The sequence below is a fragment of the Rattus rattus genome, chromosome 2 (assembly GCF_011064425.1).
Source record: "Rattus rattus isolate New Zealand chromosome 2, Rrattus_CSIRO_v1, whole genome shotgun sequence".
NCBI lineage: Eukaryota > Metazoa > Chordata > Mammalia > Rodentia > Muridae > Rattus > Rattus rattus.
Window position 1 is genome coordinate 152,260,374 of NC_046155.1, and position 21,383 is coordinate 152,281,756.

The 21,383-nt window shown below is 47.9% G+C and overlaps 1 protein-coding gene across 1 annotated transcript in view; it reads left to right on the forward strand.

Annotated features, from left to right (window-relative positions):
• The window catches only part of Ptpn5 (protein tyrosine phosphatase non-receptor type 5), a 56,967-nt gene that overhangs the window by 20,773 nt on the left and 14,811 nt on the right, over positions 1–21,383 (forward strand). The window contains exon 3 of the mRNA XM_032893563.1: positions 272–348. Coding sequence (XP_032749454.1) covers positions 272–348 — 77 coding nt within the window. The remainder of the gene's footprint in view (positions 1–271; positions 349–21,383) is intronic.

Sequence of the window (21,383 nt, forward strand, 5' to 3'; positions counted from 1 at the left end):
TGTGGTGATGGTGGTGGTGGTGGTGGTGGTGGTGGTGGTGGTGGTGGTGGTGGTGGTGGTGGTGGTGGTGGTGTGGTATTATACAGGAGGCACTTGTGAAGCCCTGCCCCTCTTCTACAGCTTGACCAGAAAGTCTGTTCTTTCCCTTGGGTCCCTCTGATGAGGTGAAGTATCAAAGGAATACTGAGGGAGGCAGTTTTTTATCTTTGCTAAAGACTGGGGCTCAATCCTGGACCACCAACTTCCCCTGACAATTTCCCTCCCATTGCAGGAGTGAGAGAGAGAGCCAGGCTGCTGATGACTCCAAGGGAGGGACCCTGGACATGTGCTGTAGTGAGAGGCTGTTGGGTAAGTGTCCTCTGCGCTCCTATGGCTCAAGAACTCAGACTTGGGGAAGAGGGTACCACTTGGCTGTGAACTTGCTGTTTCAAGATCTCTGTCTAGATGGGGATTTGTTGCTCACACTCTGGGTGTCTTTCTGACTTAGTGTCATTTTGGGCAGTTCTGTCTCCTCTGGGAGGAAGAGCAGACAGTTGAAGACGTGCTTAGAGGTAGAAAGGAAGAGAGCAGGCCAGGGAGCCTGGCACGGAGAGAGAGAGCTGCTGACCAGTGATGTGTCAGCGAAGGCCTCAGGAGCGATGGAGAACATTTTAAACTAGATGATGTGGTCTGAGCTGAGGGTGGCCAAGCAGCTCGCAGAGCTGCCTGTCAGTCCTGCAGAGAAGCCTGGCTAGGAATCAGAACTGCCTCTGGAGTGCAGGTGACCACAGATGTGAGTCTGCCTGTCCGTTCGAACCCCAGTCGTGGCTGTCACCATGGAGACAGCCAGGGTACTGTGCCCACAGGGTGGCAGCATGGCCCACCAGTTGGAGACCAGATCCCTGGTCAAGATAAACTGCATTCGAAGGAAAGGAGTAGAGAAGACAGCGAAGGTGGTTTTATTTTCTTTTTATATGTTTTAATTATTTTTCTCATAACAAGTTGTCCGTTGCGGCAATGTTAGAAAATAAAGGCAGGCGAAACCGATGAAAACTTGCCATACCTTTGTCACACAGCCTATGTTTTCATATCCTCCGCCCAAATGTTTGTTTCAAAATTAGCCTTTCGAATTCTAACTTTGAAGCCTCAAACCTGTGGTTTTTCTGAGAAACCTCGTGATCAGGCAAAGTAAGAAGCTCTGAAACGCAGTCTTCATGTGACATTTAAGATTGGCGTTGAAAAGAAACAGATATGACTCTGAAGTGGTGGCTTCAAAATAATCAATGACAGCATCCGATGCCACCCGTCCCCATGTCCCTGAAGCTCTTCTAGCAGCCTGAGCCTTTAGTGCAGTTTGCCTTTATCCTGTAGGGGCACCATTGCCTACCATGATCTCCTAGTTAGATGCAGCTCATAAAAGACATCCTGGTGGGGACCAGAGGAGCTCGTTGGAAAGAAAGAATTGTCTGAAGGAATATGAAAGCTGAAGGGCCGCTGTGTACTGGGGTGAAAGGGGGTAGCAGATCCATCCTGCACAGTTTATCGTGATGGCATAAGCCCAACATATAGGCATGAAAGATCTGGCCCCACGGGATGGAGAACTTAGCTTCCTGACTTTCAGGGTGGTCCTGAGGTAGAACTGATGATTCCAGAGGAGGGAAATGAGTGTCCCATCACTGGAGGCAATCAAGTGCTGGAAGATAAGCAATGGAGAGGAAATTTCCACAGTGGGTGGGAGATCTCCGTGACATCAGAGTCTCTTTCAACTATTAAACACTTCTGTGATTCAGATATGAGTCATAGAATTTAGAGATGATTCTACAACCAGAGATGACCCCACTGGCCAGAAAATATCCACGGAAAGTAGGACATAATGTATAGGAACCCAGGGAGGAGCACAGTGTGAAGGGAAGAGCATGGGGCTTGGCATTTGAGTCTGGCTATGCTATTTACAGGCTGTGTATTTATGGGCGAACCATTTAACCTTGCTGGACCTGCCTCCAGTCCATCATCTGAAAATAGAAAGGACAGCAACATGAATATTCATCTTCACAAAGGTCCTGGGGAAGTAAATAGATGTGACCCACTCTTTGGTTCACTTCCTTTCTGAGTACCTACCATGCCTCAGGTACTGGATTGGGTGCTGGGACATAGTGGTAGATGAAACATGGTCCCTACCTTAATGAAGGTTCATAGACAAGTTCTGTGCCGGCCCAATTCTGGAAAATGGGACAAAGCCACAGCAGAGAGAGGTTACAGTAAGAAGCACAATATGTTTAATTCTAACTCTCCTCCCCCAGAGCCGGCAAACAATGTGGAATGGAAGAGGAGATTAGTCATCTCCATTGAAGCTGGCACAGTGCCTGCCTTATGCAATACTCAGGAAGTTGGTATCGTTTACTGCCCCCACCTTACACATGGCAGGACCCAGGCCCAGAGAAATTGGGCTTTCTCCCCAAATTCCCTCAGCTGGTTGATGCTTGGTAAGGGAATTCCTGAGTCAACGACCTCACCACTGCCCTGGTCTACCTCCATTGCCTCCATAGAGTCAGTGTTGTCTGTAGACCGAGTGAGAGTGAGTGAAGGGATGTTTGTTCCCAGGGAGGACTTAGGCAGTGTCACTGTGCCTGTCTCCCTTTGTGTCCTGCTTCTGGAAAGCCCTATCTGCCGAGGGCCAGGAAGGTGTGTGCCCCCTAGACATCCATGATGCCAGACAGATATGGTATTGTAATGATTATTTCTCTTTTGGGGACCATGACCTCTTCAAGGCAAGGCCCACTCTGTCTCACTTCTGTGTCCTCCACGCCCGGCATTTATTCAGCTGCGTCTTCATCTATCCACCACTAACTGAGCACCGACATGTGACTGATGCTGTAATAGTTTCAGGAGATCCAATAGAAAGCTAAACTGAGAGAGCATCTACCCCTGAAGACTTTATTATGTCCTAAGAGTGGGGCCTCAGGTCCGGAGAGATGATTAATCTGTTAAGAGCACTGGATGGCTGCTCTTCCAGAGGGTCCAGGTTCAATTCCCAGCAACCACATGGAGGCTCACAACCATCTGTACCTCCAGTTACTCCATGAATTCTGCAGGCGTGTAGTGTATAGACATACATGCAAACAAAAACTCATATACATCAAATAAATTCATTTAAAGGAGAAGGAGTGGGATTCTGGTCATAAATCTGGAGCAGTCACTCATCAGAGAGAGCATAACTTCACCTTCCTGGATCTGCTGTCTATAAAGTATCAAGATTAATCTCTGCGCGCTAAAGAGATGGCTCAGCAGCTAAGAGCACTGGCTGCTCTTCCAGGGGAGCCGCAGTCATTTCCCAGCCCCCACATGGCAACTCATAGCCATCAACTCCAGGGGACCCAACACCCTCACAGAGACCTACATGATAGGCCAGATAGCAATGCGCATAAAATAATTTTTTAATGAAACATTTTAAAAAGATTACTCTTCGATGCCATACAGGATTGCCGGGTGGCTCGGTGAATTAACAGAGAGCTGAGATCATTCATAAGCATTCGCTGTAAACGGGAAATAGACAGCAAATAAGGAGGGGTGGACCACGGACAAAGAGTGGAAGTGGCCGTAGAAAAAGATGAAAGCTAAGCAGAGGGAGGTGGGAAAGCACCGGAAGTGGTTGAGCATGCTGACTGGCCCTGATCCTGATGTGAAATATATTGCCACAAAGGCTGGTCATCCAGATTTGCTGACCTAGATGGCAACCTGGACATAAAACAGATGAACACACAGAGGCCAAGAGCACTGGGGTGCTGGGCCTCGGGAAGCGCCCACAGACACTGTGAGCGATCGCGTAATGATAGCGATGGTATAAGAATACAGCCCTAAGTAGTCTCTCTCCCTCCCTACTGCCTTCCCTGCTGGGCAAGATACAGGCAGAGTGAGGGCCAGCCAGGCCGGGTGACTCATCCATTCCCACACAAACTTCAGAGTGGAGTGACATGGCGAACACTCAGAGCCTTGGTCACCCGGACCAGAGCCAGCATGTGGCAGGTCATATAGACCTCTTAGATAATGCTCCCTGGAGTGAAGTTGTCTTTAGACATCACCAGCAATCCAGGAAGCCCACAGCTGCCTTCAAAGTGGGTGGGTAGGCTGCTCACACCCTCCAGGGTGACTTCCACGTGCGCTCACACGCTTGTGTTTCTTCTCATTTAACACAGCCGCATGCTCACGCACAGGCCCACACAGTCACCCAAGCACGTGGCCCGCCTCAGACTCACAGGGCCCTGTGGGGGTGGACATGCACCTCTGGAGGACACACACCTGCCATGTCTCCTTCCTCTCGCATGCTCAGCCCCCTTAGCTCCGCAGTGACGTATGCCTTCGAGTCACCATACAAGCTCCCTGACAACTGAAAGACACAACAGCTCCCTCACTCTCTCAGTCTCTCCTGGGACTGCACCATGACCCCCATATATGTAAATAAAGATCAGAACACACACTCCTTCCCCTGCATCCCCTGTCCTTTTCCAGACATTTGGCCACTCTTGGTTTCAGGGACCACGGTTGGCACTTGGTGTAGATCTGTCACTCTATGCTTATGCAGGTGTCTTTTCTTACACACACACACACACACACACACACACACACACACACACTCCTCTTCACGTGGTCACTCTCCACTCTTCCACTCCCCTTGAGTCTCGCTTTTCTTGCTCGCAGTCACCCAAACGCATCGGTACGTGCAAACCCACACTCCCCGCTCTTGAGCGTGTAGGTGTTCCCATTTGCATGAAAGCAAATAACACTGCTGATGCTGGGCCCTCAGTTCCTTCCCCCAGCCAGCATTGCCATGGCCCTGCCTCAAATCCAACTACTTCCTTAGGGTACACAGGAGGTAGAGAACGCTGACTCGGGTGACTCGCAGGCCATGCAATCAAGTGACATCACTAAGTCTTGTTTTCAGTGCCTCCAACAGGCAGACTCATGGGCAAGCTGACTCCTAAGATTTACAAGAACTGAGGCTGGATCACGAGTGAGGCCTCTAACGGTATACAGCCTGCCAGTCAATCTCTTACTGCAAGGGTGCATATAGGCCCATCACCCTGTATAACCAATCATGGTCCACAGCTCACCTCAATCAGTATGTACCGTCAACATGATGCTCCTGAGGGGAAAACCCTGTAGGCATCAGGTCATGGTAGAAGGGAACTCTGAAGACCTCATTATTAGAGTACTGCCTGAGAAGAGAATATGGACACCAGGTAGGTGCCTGGGCACCTGGACCTTGTGAATTATTGCCCTAGAAGATTGAGAGGAAATGCAAGTTCCACATCTAAGAATGATGTTGCTCTTAAGACCAAGGTACCCCAGAGAGGCCCTAGAGCTGACTAGAGAGTCATGACCATCCCAGCTACCCCAAGAGTTAAGTGTTTGATGTTCAACTAAGTTTATACAAGGTTTCAAGTGAATAGAGAAAGGCTTAGAACTTGTCCTTTGGGTAGGGACAGAGATGACTTCTTTGGCTGGTAGATATGAGTCCTGCTTCCATCTTTAGTCTTTATAACTTGAAGGCAGGTCCCAGCCTAGCACTAGGCACAGTACTCTATATGTAGACTGACCAATGTTCAGTGGATTATCGTCTGCAGCCAGGGAATCCATCTTGGTCTCAACAAGAAGCAGTAGCTTATCCTGGGTGCCACTTTATGGAATAGAGGAGATTGAGGCCTGTATTAATGAAGGCTTGGTTATCCTAACTCTGCCGTGACCCCTAACCCCATTCTGATGGTTTTTATTTCTTTATTAGATTGATTTATTAGATTGATGCTTCCGTTTTCATTTAGGACTTCTAATGCATTTAGGGACTTGAGCCTTTGAGCCATTATAAACAAAACACTGTTAGAATGTACTAAGATACTAATGGAGTGACATTTTATAATGCCATTGCCTGGAGAAGAGGCCCTGGCCAGGTATCCACTACTCAGCAGTGGTAGAGCTTAACTATTTCCTGACACCAAGACAGAAATGAGAGCAGGAACCCAAGAGACTGAGCTCCAAAGTGCTCTGGGGAGGTAGACAGACCTGGGTTCATGTTTCAGCTGTGCCACTCACTGACGCCATAGCCTTAAATAAATCATCTGATTTGGCTCCAAAATTCTATTCTCTAAACTACAGATGGTGATAGATAGAAGATATAAGGTGAAGGTAATTAATGACTTAATAGATTGAAAATGTTTTTTGCACGGTACTCTGTAAATAGTAGCTAATAATGATGGTGGTTCTTCCAGGATATGGAACATAAACAAAAAAAAAATCTTTCTTTTATAAGCCTGCTCCAGAGCTCAAACTTCAAGTTATGGCCAGTATTTCAGCAACATAGCTTCCATGACTGTCCACCAGAGGCCTGAGAGTTCACAGAGCTAAAAAGCCTCAGACAAGAGTATCGTTGCTTGTAAAGTCAGGTAGGAAAGGGACCAGCATCGGCAAGAGGACAACCTCTGTTCCGTTTCCTTCACAGGGGTGGACGAGACTATGATCTCATAGGGAGTTACCTGGATCTGCAGAGACACTAAAAAGAGTCTCAGCAGATGCTGCCTCCACAGAGACTGATGCCAAAGCCCACTGAGATAGGTGAGAATTCGTCACATTCCCAAGATGTGTGGGGACAGAGGGTCTCCTTTTTTGTTCAGTGTCGAGCCACCGTAGCTCTCAATATATTCTTTATAACCTCCTCATAAAATGTGCCTGTCCAACCTCCTCTTATTTCCTCTTTACAGATCTCAGCATCTGTTTTAGTTAGCTATCCCTGCCTTCTAAACCGTCTCAAAACTTAGTGACTTCAAACAGAGACCATCTCCCCTGCTCAAAAGCCAAAGGATCGTTCAAGAGCCTTCTGTTCCACATTAGCTGAGGTAATCCACTGGGCTGTCTTCCCCTGCTGCTGAGCAGGAAGCGATGTCCAAGAAGACTTTTCTTATGCACCTGGTGCCTCACTCTCTGCCACGTGGCTTCATTCTCTCTTTCGTTAGCTTGGGTTACCTCACAGCATGGTAGTCATGAGGACACGGACTTCTCATGTAGCAGCTGACTTCTAAGACTCCTTACAGTCTCCAAGAGGGTGGAAATTGAAGCTTCCTATCCTAAGCCTCAGAAACTATAGTATTTCTTTGATTTACTGATCCAAACTAGCCGTACTCTGAGCCCAGACTCATGTAAAGGAAGAAACATGATTCCTCTTGATGGACCAAGTCCAGGAATCTACACCACCTTGGTCGGCCATAGCATTGTTCATCACCTCCTCTGCTCCCCTTACACTCGTTTCTTTCTTAAATATCAACTCCTTTCTCCCATTTCCCACCCCATTGTTTTTCCAAGCCTTTCCTCACTTCAACTACGCACTTCTGCACAGCTTAAGTCTTTGGCTTTTCTCCCTACCTGTAAAGAACATGGCTGTATGCAGACTCATCCCCAAAACCCGTAAGGCCACTGTGTGCTACATCAAAATAATTTCAACTTGGAAAGAGTGCCAATAACTTTTGAAATGTAATCTTTTGCATCCTTCTACCTAGACTATAAGGTAAGGAGTTGGAAAGCCGGGTTCGTAAGTTAAGGCAGGAGATAATTATGACTCCTTGGCATTCTGCATTAAGATTCAAGGTTTGGAGAAAACCAAACCTAGCCCAGCAGGCTCCATCCCTGCAAGGATGCTCACACATACTCATGCGCAGGGTCGGTCTGGCCCACGCATCTGAGCTCCAAACGCACCTTCTGCAAAGTAGAGGTGCACACGGCAGTTTGTTGCTCATCAGGAGACAAGAAGAGAGAACCAGACTCAGGCCAGCACATACAGAGATCCTTTGGATTTGGGTAGGAAAGGGGAAACGAATGTCTTCTTGGCCTCATGGACCCCTCACTTGTGAGAGGGGTACCTAGTAAAAGAGAAAAGCAGAGTTCTTCAAACACGAGGCCAAACCAAGAGTGTGTGATGGCAGTGCTGAGCACATCTGCCCAGATGCTGGGCATCACTCTCATAGCTGGGCCAGGAGCTATGAGACCCTGTACCACCCCAGGCCTCAGGTCACTCTCCTGCACTAGGGAATGGGGAACCTGGTCTTCCTGCAGCAGTTTTGAAGCCACAGTGAGCTGGTGTGGCTGCGGAGCTTGTAAAGCAGAGTCTATTCACTTTACCTGTTCTCTGATTGTTAGATTCAGACCCGGATATGAATCTGGGCTCTTCCTTTGAAAGTTTGGGATCCTGATCAAATCATAACACAGCTCTAAACATCTGCCCACCCCCACTTAGGCTGTGGCTGGCTCTGAATGTTAAGAAAGATTGTCCTTTTTTGCCAAATTCCAGTTGACTATCGCCTTGCTTAAAACAGGCCATCTCTGATCCAGCAAATTAGATTGTCAGGTTAAGGTGCTCTCTGCCAATCTCATGACCTAAATTCAATCCCTGGGAACTACATGGTAGAAAGAGAGACCACTCCTGCAAGGTGTCCTCTGACTCCCGTACATATGCTCTGGCAAACATACACTCAAAAAAAGGGTACTTAATTAATTAAAAACATAATTTTTTAAAAGACCATTTCTCCATCACAAAAAGGCCATTTGGAATTTCACATCTTCTGTCCACATAGCCCAGTTCTACCCTCTACCAGCCACACCAATGGTCCTAGAGCCCAGCAGCAAGGCCCACCATAGTCACACTCACCATAGCCACACCCAGCCAAGAGGATGTAAGTCCAGCATGTTGTCATCTCAAAAAGGGGTAGGGCTGCCTGTGTTAGGCAAATTTTGTGGCAGAAGTTTCCAAAATCTTTACAGCTTAAAACATTCATTATCCTTTTTTTTTTCCAGAGCTGGGGACCGAACCCAGGGCCTTGCACTTGCTAGGCAAGCGCTCTACCACTGAGCTAAATCCCCAACCCCAACATTCATTATCTTACTGTGTTTTTAATTCAGGAGCCCTGGGATGATTTAAAGGGCTTATGGTTCTGGCTTAGCCTTTCAGAACATCTCAAAATGTTGGCCAATCTCAAAACTTAACAGAGGCCCAACATCTGCTTTACCTAAATTCACCCCCAGCTGTTAACATGCCTTCTATCCTTGCAGCCTGTTGGTCTTGGTTCCTCTCCAATCGACCCTTCCACAGCGACCCAATAAGGACATTGATTCCCCCAGTGTGGGTGACTCCAGAGAGCCTGCCACGTGGGAGAAAGCGCCCCAGATGGAAGTCACAGCCTCTTCTAACCTAATCATAGAAGTGACATGCCCTCACTTCTGCTGTGTGCTTTTGGCCACAGAGCCTAACATGGTTACCATGTGGAAGAAACTGCACAGGGTTATGAATACCAGGAGGCAGGATCCTTGAAGGCCACCTTGGGGGCTGTCTGCTATATTGCTTAAAAGATGAATAATTAAATTCGAAAAGCTTTTAATAAAGCTTAATACATCACCCTCTATCCAGCTTCCTTTCAACCCACTAGAATGTTTCAGTATGCTTCCTTTTTTATATCTTTCAATGTTCAATTTGCAAGTTAAATTCTATATAATTGTATATATGGGCTAGTGTGTCATCGACCTTAAAATATGAATATAAAATGTCCATCTTTTAGCTTAGTTAAATCTTGATAATCCAAAGAGACGTAGTCTTAGGATGCACCAATGAACCATTCCAAAACGCTAATTAAACAGTAGTGTGTGTAGATTGGGGGTAACCCCTACCCCTGCTTGCTTTGTTGGAAGACCCCAAACCTAGGACTTACCCAAGCCCATGAATCCTCATGGGGTCTGGTTAATTCTATGAGACCTCTGTAGAGACAGCTGGCAAAAAAAAAAACAAACTATGGCATCCTGTTTCCTTGTAGAAAACCTACAAAAGGACTCCAAGGTCACGCTGATGAGCCCACTCAGGTAAAGGGAGACTCAGAGGCTCCTTGGCCATCATCTACGCTGCAACCAGATCCATGAGCCTTTCCTACTGGGAGGTGTTGATTCCCAAGCAGGATCTCTCTCCAGCTCCCCCAGCTTTAGGAGACAGAACAAAGGCCCCATCTGTCCTGCCTTTCTTTTTAGACACAGGACCAATTTCTAGTTCAGTGGTTTGGTTTCTGGTTTCCTTAGAGGTGGGGAGGGTAATGAGAGTTTCCAGCACTGTGGGCCATGCTTCTTCAGTGATCCACATGATGCCCCGGTCTGGCTTCCTGAACTTGCTTCCTTTTCTCTGCTGTGCCCTCTAAACATAGTTCACATGTTTAACGTTCATTCTGATGCCTGCCCTTGCTGAATAATTTCAACACTTCATACTCTATTTTTAAATTGTGTATATTGAATAGACAGTCCGTGTCCTCCAACGGTTGGAATTAAAGTTCTCTCTGACTTGAAGGTGAAGCAGTAGAAACAGAACTTTGAATTTTGATCTTCTCTATGCTAGCGCCATAGAGTGTTCCCTCAAGGATGCTGTCCTTGAACGGTGAACTGAGGCTTCTGGTCAGTCCGATCAGCAGAGTAAATCACGGAGACTCTGCCTGATTGCTAAGCTTGCTTTTGTCAGGCCTAGTGGAATGAAAGCATGCCTACTTAGGATGTTTTCAACTTGTAGTGAGTTTCTTCGGCAGTAACTCCTTCCTAAGTCAAGTGTTCCTGCCTTGGGTTGGATCTCAGTTTGTTCGTCGGTATTATACGTGGTTCTAAGCTCCAGCACAGTGTCATGCTTGTCTTGATATTTTGTTCCTAACGGATGCAAATGCTCTCTTTATGTCCCTGTACATTCCGCTTGTTATGGGCACACAGCTGCATCTCCTCCCTCACTGCGAAGGTTTGGTTTTGTCTGTCTGTCTGCCTGTCTGTCTGTATATCTGTCTGCTTTTTTGTCAACTTGACACAATCCAGAGCCAGTCATCTGAGAAGAGGAAATCTCAATTGAGAGACGGTCTCCATCAGATTGTCTGTAGGCAAATCGGTAGAGTGGTGTGATCAGTGATTATTGTGGAAGGACCCAGCCCACTGTAGGTGGTACCACCCCAGGCAGGTAGTCCTAGACTATATAAAAAAGCAGAAGTAAGCCAGTCACAGGAGCAAGCTAATAAGCAGCAGCAATAGCCAGTACCGGTCCTTCAGGATGCCCCGATACAGCGCCTGTGAAACCTACCTCAGCTTGTGCCTCCAGGTTCCTGCCTTGGCCTCCCTCCACAGTGGACTGTAAGCTGTAAAATGAAATAAACCCTCTCCTCCTCGAGCTGCTTTTGGCCATAGTGTTTATCACAGCAGTGTAAAGCAGACTAGAGTACTCAGAGACTGTGTAGACTTTTCTTTGAGCTTCATGTTTTGGAGCACGCCCTCTGGTTTCCGACCAGTTCAACAGACAAGCTGGAGGCAGGCATTGCAGGTGGAGCCTAAGGAAATGCAGAAGAGCCAGGGCGTGCTGGACCATTCCCACTGGCCACGGTCAGGATGTTTGTTCTTTATCCTAAGATAAAAGCAATAGACCGCCGTGGGCTTGGATTTCTGAGGTCATTTAGCCAAGACTGCCGAAGAACTCCAAGCTAGCCCGTGGCCTGCCACTGCTGTGAGGCTTCGGGCACAGTCTCTCAGGATGCCCCATACAGCATCTCTTTGTTATCTCTCGCTAAGGAAGGAGCAGTGTGAGAGAATTGAGGGACAGCCCTCAGAACCAAGGTGTGGCGGTGCACACCTGTAATCCCAACACTCATGAGGTAGTTCAAGGTCAAGGACCAGAGTTCAAGGTCGTTCTCAGCTACATGGTTAGCTCAAGACCACTCTTAGGCTTATATAGGACCCTGGCTCAAAAATAAAACAGAAAGACTCTCATACTCTGGACCTTCATTTCCTTATCAGGGAATGAGAAGGTCAAATAAGAAACCTCATCTTCCATGTGTCTTCCTGCTTAGGTCTTAGGTCCAATGGGGGTCCCTGGTACCCATCACCCCAGGGGTTGTGGTGTTTGTTCCTTTGGTTCTCAGCATGGTGGCTGGCACAGAGAATGCAGCCATAGAGTCTCACTGGAGCTTTTCACCCTCATAGTTTGGAGCCTCCACTCCAGAGAAGCATGGAGTACTGGGCCTTTGTGAGCAGCTGCAGAGCTGTTTGCAGTTTCACACGGAACCATTCCATTATATCCTGTGCAAAGCGTACTTGAGTTGCATTTTGTTTTGAGAGGGTGTTAGCATTCTGGATTTAATTAACCAGCAGAGACAAAGCCTCCCTGTTTCCCTGAACCCCCCCCCCCCACCCCCTCCAGGACCATTCTGACCCCAGCTCTCAGCCAGCAGTCTCAAAGCCCCAGCCCACATCCAGGTGGGGCACTCATTGTCCTCCCGGAGGCCCAGCTGGTTGACGAACAGGATGTCCTTACCTCAGCCCACCTCCCTACCCCACCTCTCGCCCACTTCATCGCTTACCTCTAGCTACCATCTACGGAGCATTCGTGATCTGTTAGGTGCCAGGCTGAGCATTTGTGTGTTTTTACCTCGTGGTAGCCTAAAAGTCCTATGAGATAGAGTGTGTACAGCCGTTTTCTAGAGGATTGTCACTCAGCCACTGTGCTTATCCGGGGTCATACATGTAGCAAATGACAAAGCTAGGTCTCTCTCTCTCAATCGTAGGACTTTAAATCTTTAGGCTTCTAGCCATTACAAGAAGACTGGCTTTGGCCCTAGGGCTACTTCAAGTTCCCTGGGAGTCTGCCTGCCTTGAGTCTCCCATCAGACCCTCTTCCAAAGAGCAGACTCTCCACTGTCTGTGAGCAGTGATCAACCCGTGTGCCCACTGCAGACTAAGCAGTGTATACCTTTGACCTCCAAATCCCTCTCTCCATCATGGCCCCAGTCCTACTTTAAGAGCCTCCTAACTAGAAAAGCCTGCCCACTAAGTCTGATTGACTGTGCCTAGGGAAGCCTGGTCCAAACCTGCCCTCTGTGTCCTGGAGAGGCAAATGCAGCAGCAGCAGCAGCAGCCTAGGGTGGTAAACAGAACCAGGATAGGAGGACTGATGCTGGCACCAGGCCTCCTGGGTCTGGGTCCTGAACCTTCCACTCATGCAATGGCTTTAGGGAGGTCCCTTCTTGGGGCATCTTTCTTCTTTCTGAACTGTAATAGAACAGTCCCATTACCTCTGCCATGCAGCCATTGGAGGACTCAGTCAATGCTTGTAAAGAGGTCAGTGAAGTCTCTCTCCACGGGTAGCCAAATTTCCTACAAGAAGCCAGCAAGCACCCATAGGATGTCCATCCCCAGCCTGGAAATCCTGCACGTGGCATCCCTTCTGCCTGGGATGGGGGCAGAGACCCCACCTATTGATGAAGGGACGGTGGGGGATTTACTCTTGTTCAAACAACCACAGAGGGGTTTCACACCTTGCCCAAGTCACGGGGCTGAGAATGGTGAGCACCTGCATTCTGGTCCAGAATCTTCTCAGGCCAAAAATAGTTTTCCTGTTCTACCCCATCCTGCCTGCTGAAGAAGCAGAGAGATGAATAGGATGTGGGTGGTGGGGCTGGAGAGATGGCTCACTCTGGAAAATGCTTGTTGTGTAAGTACAAAGACCTGAATTTGGATCCCTAGCATCACAAAAACAAACTTTAAAGAAGTATGGCATCGTGTGCTCATAATCTACCACTACCCCACTCCTGGGAGAAGAAGAGATGGGAGGATCCAGGGAGCTCACTGGCCAAACAATCTAGACTAAAAGAAGATAGACAGCGCCTGAGGAACACCAGAGGTTGGCCTCGCATCTACACAGTACACACAAATGCAAGACGTAGGCCCTGCCGTCAGCCAGCTTACTGTCCAGCATAGACTTGCTCCCTCCCCAGGCACTGGTAGTCCTGCTTCACCGTCTGTGGATTTCTCAGTCTTAGTGTTCACTGGCTAGCAGGACTGATGGGGCAGAGGAGATGTCAGGAGCCAGGATGCTTTCCCAGAATCCTCCATCTACTGCCCATTCCTTTGCAGAGAGGAGCCGGAATTTTTTTTTTTACCAGTATTCCTGGTGCTCCTAGAACCCTACTGGCTGGCATTGGCATGTATGAGTGTATACACACACACACACACACACACACACACACACACACACACGCGCACACGCACACGCACACGCACACGCACATGCACATGTCACTCTATTTCCTAAGTTGTTAAGAGGGGCCGAGAGGCAATACTCATAAAGCTCTGGGAGCTGCACCAGCTTGTGGTAAACACTCAGTCTGTTCCCAGAAGCTCAGCATGGTGGCTCCCACCTGTAATCCCAGAATTCAGGAAGTGAGGACAGGAAGGTCAGGAGTCAACGATCATCCTTGACTACATGAAGAGTTCAAAGCCAGCTTGGACTATAGGAAATACTATCTTAAAGGGGTGGAGGAGGGTTGCTGATAATGCTTGGGGTAGCAGACACCCCCCATGTTTTGCCACTTGGCTACCTATTGACCTTAGGCAAGTCATGTCCCCAAGTTGTCCCTCAGTCTTTTTAGAGAAATTAGCAGGTCGAGCCAGATATCCCTCCCTTGAATTGCCCCTGCCTGGATAGTCAATGGCTTTGGAAACCTGAACAGGACTAAGTGCCATGCCCAGGTGGCCAACGGTCTCCTGTGAACGGTAGCCCGCCCTTGGCTGGGCGGTCACTCCTGGCCACTCTGAGAAAGAAGAAAACCTGAATGGGACAATCTCCTTCCACACAGGAACAGGAGCAGGCTGAGCCAGACTTCAGCTCCAGTTAGGGTGGGCTGCTGCTGGAAGCAGACAGATGAGTCACTGGGGAGCCTCCGTGGCTCTCTCCAGCTCCACTGCACCAGCCCCCCGGGCAGCAGAACTGCAGAACTGAGTGGTGTGATTTGAGAGGTACAAGAGAGGGATCAGCGTGTCCTCGAATGCTCCAGATGACACCTGAAGCCTATTTGCCTTCACTCTTTACCCTGAATCTCAGACGTTTCCCCTGGGTTACTGATCCTGCCTCTCAGTCGCTCTTCTCCGTCCCTCCAACCACTCAGTACCCCAGGATCCATCTGCCAAATGTCATGCGCAGGACAGCTGACAGGGTTCGAGGTTCCTACATGGCTAGGGCCTCCAAGCTCTCACTATCCTCCTCCCTACCTGTGCTGCAGCGACCTTTCCTAAGAAGTCATATGGCAAAAAGAAACCATCCCCTAGTGTCAGGAAGCCTTGGGTTCAAATCTAAGGCCTGTCAAGAACCTAATATCAAAGCCTCTGAGTGGCGGTTTCACGTATAGCAAAGCAGCTACCTTTCTGTGAACTACTGAAGCTAACCCTCCATACAGGCATCTGCCTCTCCCTGACAAATGGGGCTTAATGATAGCATCTGTCACAGAGAGGCCAGTGCAACTACTTTGGGAACAGCACAGCCAGCCCAGGGAGGTGATGTCACCTTTCCCAGAACATGATAGTGAGTGAAAGGGAAGGCAGTGGGGATAAGGAGTGGCATTATCTCTAGAAGACGGACAAGAGCCAAGAGGACTAATGGGCCAGGACCCACGCATCTTCATGGGCAGGACTGCTTGTTCACTGCTAAATTCCCAGAGCCTGGCCCAGTTCTTGGCAAAGTAGATACACAGCAAACCCTTACTGGATGGCAGGGAAGTGAGCCCTCGTGGTCAAGCTCTTGGCATGTAAATAAGTATGCACTGGATTCACACACAGATGAGCAGAAGCTAAAGTCAGGGATGGGATCCCAGCACAGTTCTCCATATCTGCGATTTCTACCGCTTTCTATCAGGGATCCCCACTACCCACCGGTGGAAATCGGAGCGTCTTAATTGGAGGTCTATGGATTATATGAGCAATACAGTGTGTGTACGATGGTGTATTCCATCTGATCATTTCTGTCCAGAAAATAATTTTTAATGTAAAAATATTTTATGTTTTATTTTATGCATATGTGTGTGGCTCTGTATACATATTAACATTCATGCATGTGGTACCTGCAGAGTCCAGATGTCCAGAAAGATTGGGGGGGGAGGGAGTCACGCATGCCATGACACATGTGAAGATCAGAGGACAACTTCATCAAATTGATTCTCTCCTTCCACCTTTATGTAGGTTCCAGGGATCAAACCCAGGTTACCAAGTTGTGTAGCAAGGACCTTAACACACTGAGTCATCTAAGGCTCCAGAAAATGACTCTACATAAACTCTGCTCTGATGTCTATCAGCCTGGTACCTGGTAAATCTCATCATTTGGTTCATCAGAACCCCCAGAGACTTTTTCTTTAAATGCAGAGCCTTGAGCTAAAGTTATATGGTCCAGCTAACAGAATGCCCCCTTAGCATGCACAAAGACCTGGACTTGATCCCAGCATCACACAAAACCAGGTGCAGTGGCACACGTCTATCACCCCAGCACTTGAGAGGTAGAAGCAGGAGGATTAGCAGTTCAAGTTCATCCTCAGCCAGACCCTAAGTTTGCAGCCAACTGGTAAGACATGAGACTCTGTCTCAGAGGGAAAATAATGTGTAGAACCACCACCTTTGTCTCCGAGATCTCCACTCAGGGCCCTATCATATACACACGGTTAGTCTGCCATCTCCTATGTGCAAATGTAATGGCCACAGGTTCTCAGAAGGGCTTGCCAGCCCTCTGAGTTGCTGTTATGTTAGGTGCAGAGCTCTGTATACTGGCACTCTCTATATCCCACACTTCTAAGTATGGATGGAGTCGGAGTCTGAAACTTGAGAGTACTAACGAGGATCCATCAGACCTGACCTCAGAATTGTTATTTCTTTTTAAGAATATCTTACTTGCTTCAAGTATGTTGCCAGAAGGTAGATAGGTAGGTAGGTAGGTAGGTAGGTAGGTAGGTAGGTAGGTAGATAGATAGATAGATAGATAGATAGATAGATAGACAGATAGACAGATAGATGATAAATGATAGACAGATAGACAGATAATACAAATAGATGATTGATAGATAGATGATAGATAGATAGATAGATATAGATAGATGATAAATAGATGATAGATAGATAGATGGATAAACAGATAGATAGATAGATACATGGATGGATGGTTAGATAGATAGATAGATAGATAGATAGATAGAAAGATAGATAGATAGATAGATAGATATAGATAGATATAGATAGATAGATAGATAGATAGATAGATAGATAGATAGATGGATGATAGATAGAGATAGATGATAGATAGATAGACAGACAGACAGACAGGAATTTAAGATATGTAAATAAAATCACCTGTCCTCTCCCTCTCCTCCCCCCATGACTGACATGGTGACACATGACTTTGATCTAAGCACTTGGGAGGCAGAGGCAAGTGCATCCCTGCGAGTTCAAGGCCAGCCTGGTCTACACAGAGCGTTCTAGGCCAGCAGGGCTACACACCAGCACCCTTTCTCAATAGGTATACAAAGACTGCTGTTTACACGTACTGTGCATCAGACCGTCATGCCATCTGTGTGCAACACTGTCCCCTCCTCATCAGGCATGCTCTGTCTTCTCCTGAGCACATTTTTTTTTTCTTACGGCTTAAGGCCAATAAGATGGCACTGTGTATAACTTCGCCTTTCACACTCCCGACTTCCAAACTCTCTTTCCCTGTTATTAAATATTCATCCACAGAATCATAATATAATGGCTGCATGATACTTTGTTGCAGGCAAGTTCCATGCTTCTCAGACTGGAGCACATGTAACCCCGAGGGCAAAGCCACAGGATAAATGTCACCCATCTTCCCGAATCACAAATTTGATTCAAAACTTTGGGAGGGGAAAAACATTTTAATATCAAAATGAGCACTGTGCCACCGTGTAGGTTAGAGAAAACCCATCATTTTTAAAAGGAAGCAACAAAGCCCCAATCTCTGTGAGCTCAATGTTGTTACCCTCTGAGGGTAGAGAAGAGAAGAACAAAATTCCAGTTGAAGCTGCCGTGCACACATATGCATAGGAAAAGGCCCCGGGGGAGAGACATGACTCAAGGGCTGAAGCTTAAGCTGAGAAGCCAGTGGCCCTGACCTGTACCCTCCCAACCCTCCCTATATGACATCACCATCAAATGTGTGCATGAGGGCCTTGCCCTAGAGAAATCACCCTCCTACACAGGAGGACACACTCCCCACACTGTCCAGCTTCTAGCAGCAGCTTTTCCTCTTTGTACCCAGGATCAAACTGAACTCAGTGGTCACCAGCTGCGACCCCTTCCCCTCTTGGATCCCACCAGCGCTCTGACACATCACCTATGCACATTGATTTGTTCTGGTTTTCCCACGGATCTAGCAATCACTCATTTCATAACAAGAATTGTAGTGTGGCCTGCCACTTACCTGGTGTCTGCAAAGTGTCAGGAAACATGCAAAGTTTTATCTATAGAATCTAAAGTCTTCATAGCATCTCTGAAAAGCATATATTATCCCCCCCTTTCTGGCACCACCACCTTATTGAGTAAAAGAAGAAAAAGAGGAGCACGAGGCAGGCAGGGTGGTGCACATCTTTAATCCCTCGCTTGAGAGACAGGCTGATCTTTGAGTTCAAGCTCAGAGATCTACATCGTGAGTTCCAGGCTGGCCAGAGCTACACCTATCTCAAACGTGCAAACAAGCAAAAGGAACAGGGTAAAATAATATCACTTGTCCATCAGGCACGCGTCCAGTCGATATGTATCAAAGCCTACAATGCCAACAAACAAACCGATACCACTCTGCCCCCAGGGTGAATAGAGCCAGTGACATTCTACGAGTCATCTTACAAACCATAGTGAGCGTAGTGTATCCAGAGTCCCAAGTGACTGCTTCAAACCGAACCCATCTCTTCTATTTACCCAACAGGCCACCTTGAGGGGAAAAAAACACAACTCTTGGCCATTCTGCCCTTCGTCTCCCCTTTGTAATGAAGGGGGCGGAGTGATGGCAGTACCAACTTCTATGTGTGCTGTGAATAATAAGCGAATTAATGTATGCCAGCATTCAGAACAGAGCCGTGCCGAGGTATCTTGCGGTGGGTGGTAGCATGAAGGAATGGCATCAGGGCAGAACCTAGTTCCGGTGACATTTAATTGTCAACCGCAAGATGAGTAGGGGTTTCCTAGGTGACACAGACAGTGGCAAAGGAGGGGAGCAGGGTGTTGAAGGAATATTCTAGGTGGAGGGAATTAATAGGCAAATAATGGGCACAGCAGCAGCTCACCTGGGGACGTCAAAGGTGCAGCTGGACCACAGCATCAAGGAGCCGTCCAGAGTCTGCCAAGTCTGATGAGAGGCTTGGTAATATTGAGTGAATGACACATGTGCAGCTGCATTGGCTCCCCATGCTTCTGTTGTCAGCCAACATACATCCACATGCAAGTCCACATGGGTAGTGATGTGTAGACAGCCCCATCCCAATTGTCCTGCCCAGATGGGCACATCCACTCTGTCGGGCTCTTTTGGTTGGGATGCTGACCTGAGTTCGGATGGAAATCTCCAGCATCTGGAACTCAGTGAGGATGCTGTTCCTGGTTCCCCACACCATAGCAGGATGCTCGGATCTAAGCCAGCATGTTAGAGGTGAGATGATTTTTTGAATAGCCTTGATGAAAAAGCGACCTTCAGAATCAGGACGGAGTGCTGCCCTGCAGGCACGGGCAGAGGCACTCAGAGCTCTTGGTGACAGCCCGTGCTGCCCCTAATAGGGCGTCAAGGCTCAGTAAGAGAAGCAAGGGTGGGATGAAGATGTAGTATAATCGGTAAAGTGGTTGCCTTGCGCGCAACCAGGCCCTGAGTGTGGTCCCCAGCACCACGTAAACCAAGCGTGATGGTGCAAACCTGAAAGCACGGCCTTCCAGGAGGCAGGGTGGGGGCTCAGGGAAGGGCGTTGATCATAAGTTCAAGATCATCCTCAGCTACACAGTGAGTTTGAGGTCAGCCTAGATTTCATGATGCCTCAAGGAAGGAAGGAAGGAAGCAAGCAGGAATGTACTGACTGGTTTTGTAGTTTTGTGAATTGTCACAAGCTGGAATTATCACAGAGAAGGGAGCTTCAGTTGAGGAAATGCCTCCATGAGACCCAGCTATAAGGCATTTTCTCAATTAGTGATCAAGGGGGGAGGGCCCAGCCCATTGTGGGTGTTGCCATCCCTGGGCTGGTGGTCTTGGGTTCTATAAGAGAGCAAGCCGAGCAAGCCAGGGGAAGCAAGCCAGTAAGTAACATCCCTCCATGGCCTCTGCATTAGCTCCTGCTTCCTAACCTGCTTGAGTTCCAGTTCTGACTTCCTTTGGTGATGAACAGCAATGTTGAAGTGTAAGCTGAATAAACCCTTCCCTCCCCAACTTGCTTCTTGGTCCTGATGTTTTGTGTAGAAATAGAAACCCTGACTGAGACAGAGGGGAAAGGAAGAAAATGGAGCCAGGAGGATGACTATGTAAATCTAACAGCCTGAGTTCAATCCCAGAGCCCATATAGAAAAATTAACAAGATTTCAAATGGCTTCTGAAATCCCAGCATTTCTAAGGGGAGATGGGAGAAGGGCAGGAAGGAGGATTAGCTGGGAGAACCTACAGCACATCACCGGGAAGTGAGAAACTCTGCCTCAGAGAGCCATCCTTTCACTAGGGCATGTGCACGCATGAGTAGGGATAGGGAGCGATGGCTCTGTGGTTAAAAACACTTGCTGCTCCTCCAGAGGACTCAAGTTCGTTCCCAGCACCCATGTCAGCAAGCTCACAACCATCTGTAACTCCAGCTCCAGGGAGTCCAATGCCTCTGGCTTCCTTGGCCCCTGCACATACCCACATTCAGACACATACACCTATGCATATTAAAAATAATAATTATAGGGGGCTGGAGAGATGGCTCAGAGGTTAAGAGCACTGACTGCTCTTCCAGAGGTCCTGAGTTCAATTCCCAGCAACCACATGGTGGCTCACAACCATCTGTAGTGGGATCTGATCCTTCTTCTGGTGTGTCTGAGGATAGCTACAGTGTACTCATGTATATTAAATAAACAAGTTTAATAATAATAATAATAATAAATTGTCCTAAAAGAGAAAGGCTAAAATGTTGGACACAGCCCCATTTCTCAGATGGGGAAACTGAGGTTCAAAGAACAAGTACCCTAGGCTATACCAATTGCAGTCATACCAGTACTAGATGCCAGATAGCCATTATCTATTCTTCTCACCAACATTTTCTTCCATACTGCTCTGACTTCTGCTTCCTGATCTGATTGGCGTGGGGGTCTCAAGGTAGGGGAGTTGCACAGTCATAACCGCCCCAGGATTTCAGTCTTCCAGCCCCACTTGGAGCACATATCACAAAAGACAAAATTCTGAGAGCGGGAGTGGGCGGGTTGTTCAGGGTCACGGCCTGCTTATGCCGTATTCTTTCCCCCCCTCCCCCACACACACACCTCCTTGCTTTTTTAATTGAGTTTGAGGTAGTTGTTTTTGTTTCCTTAAGAAATGGAAA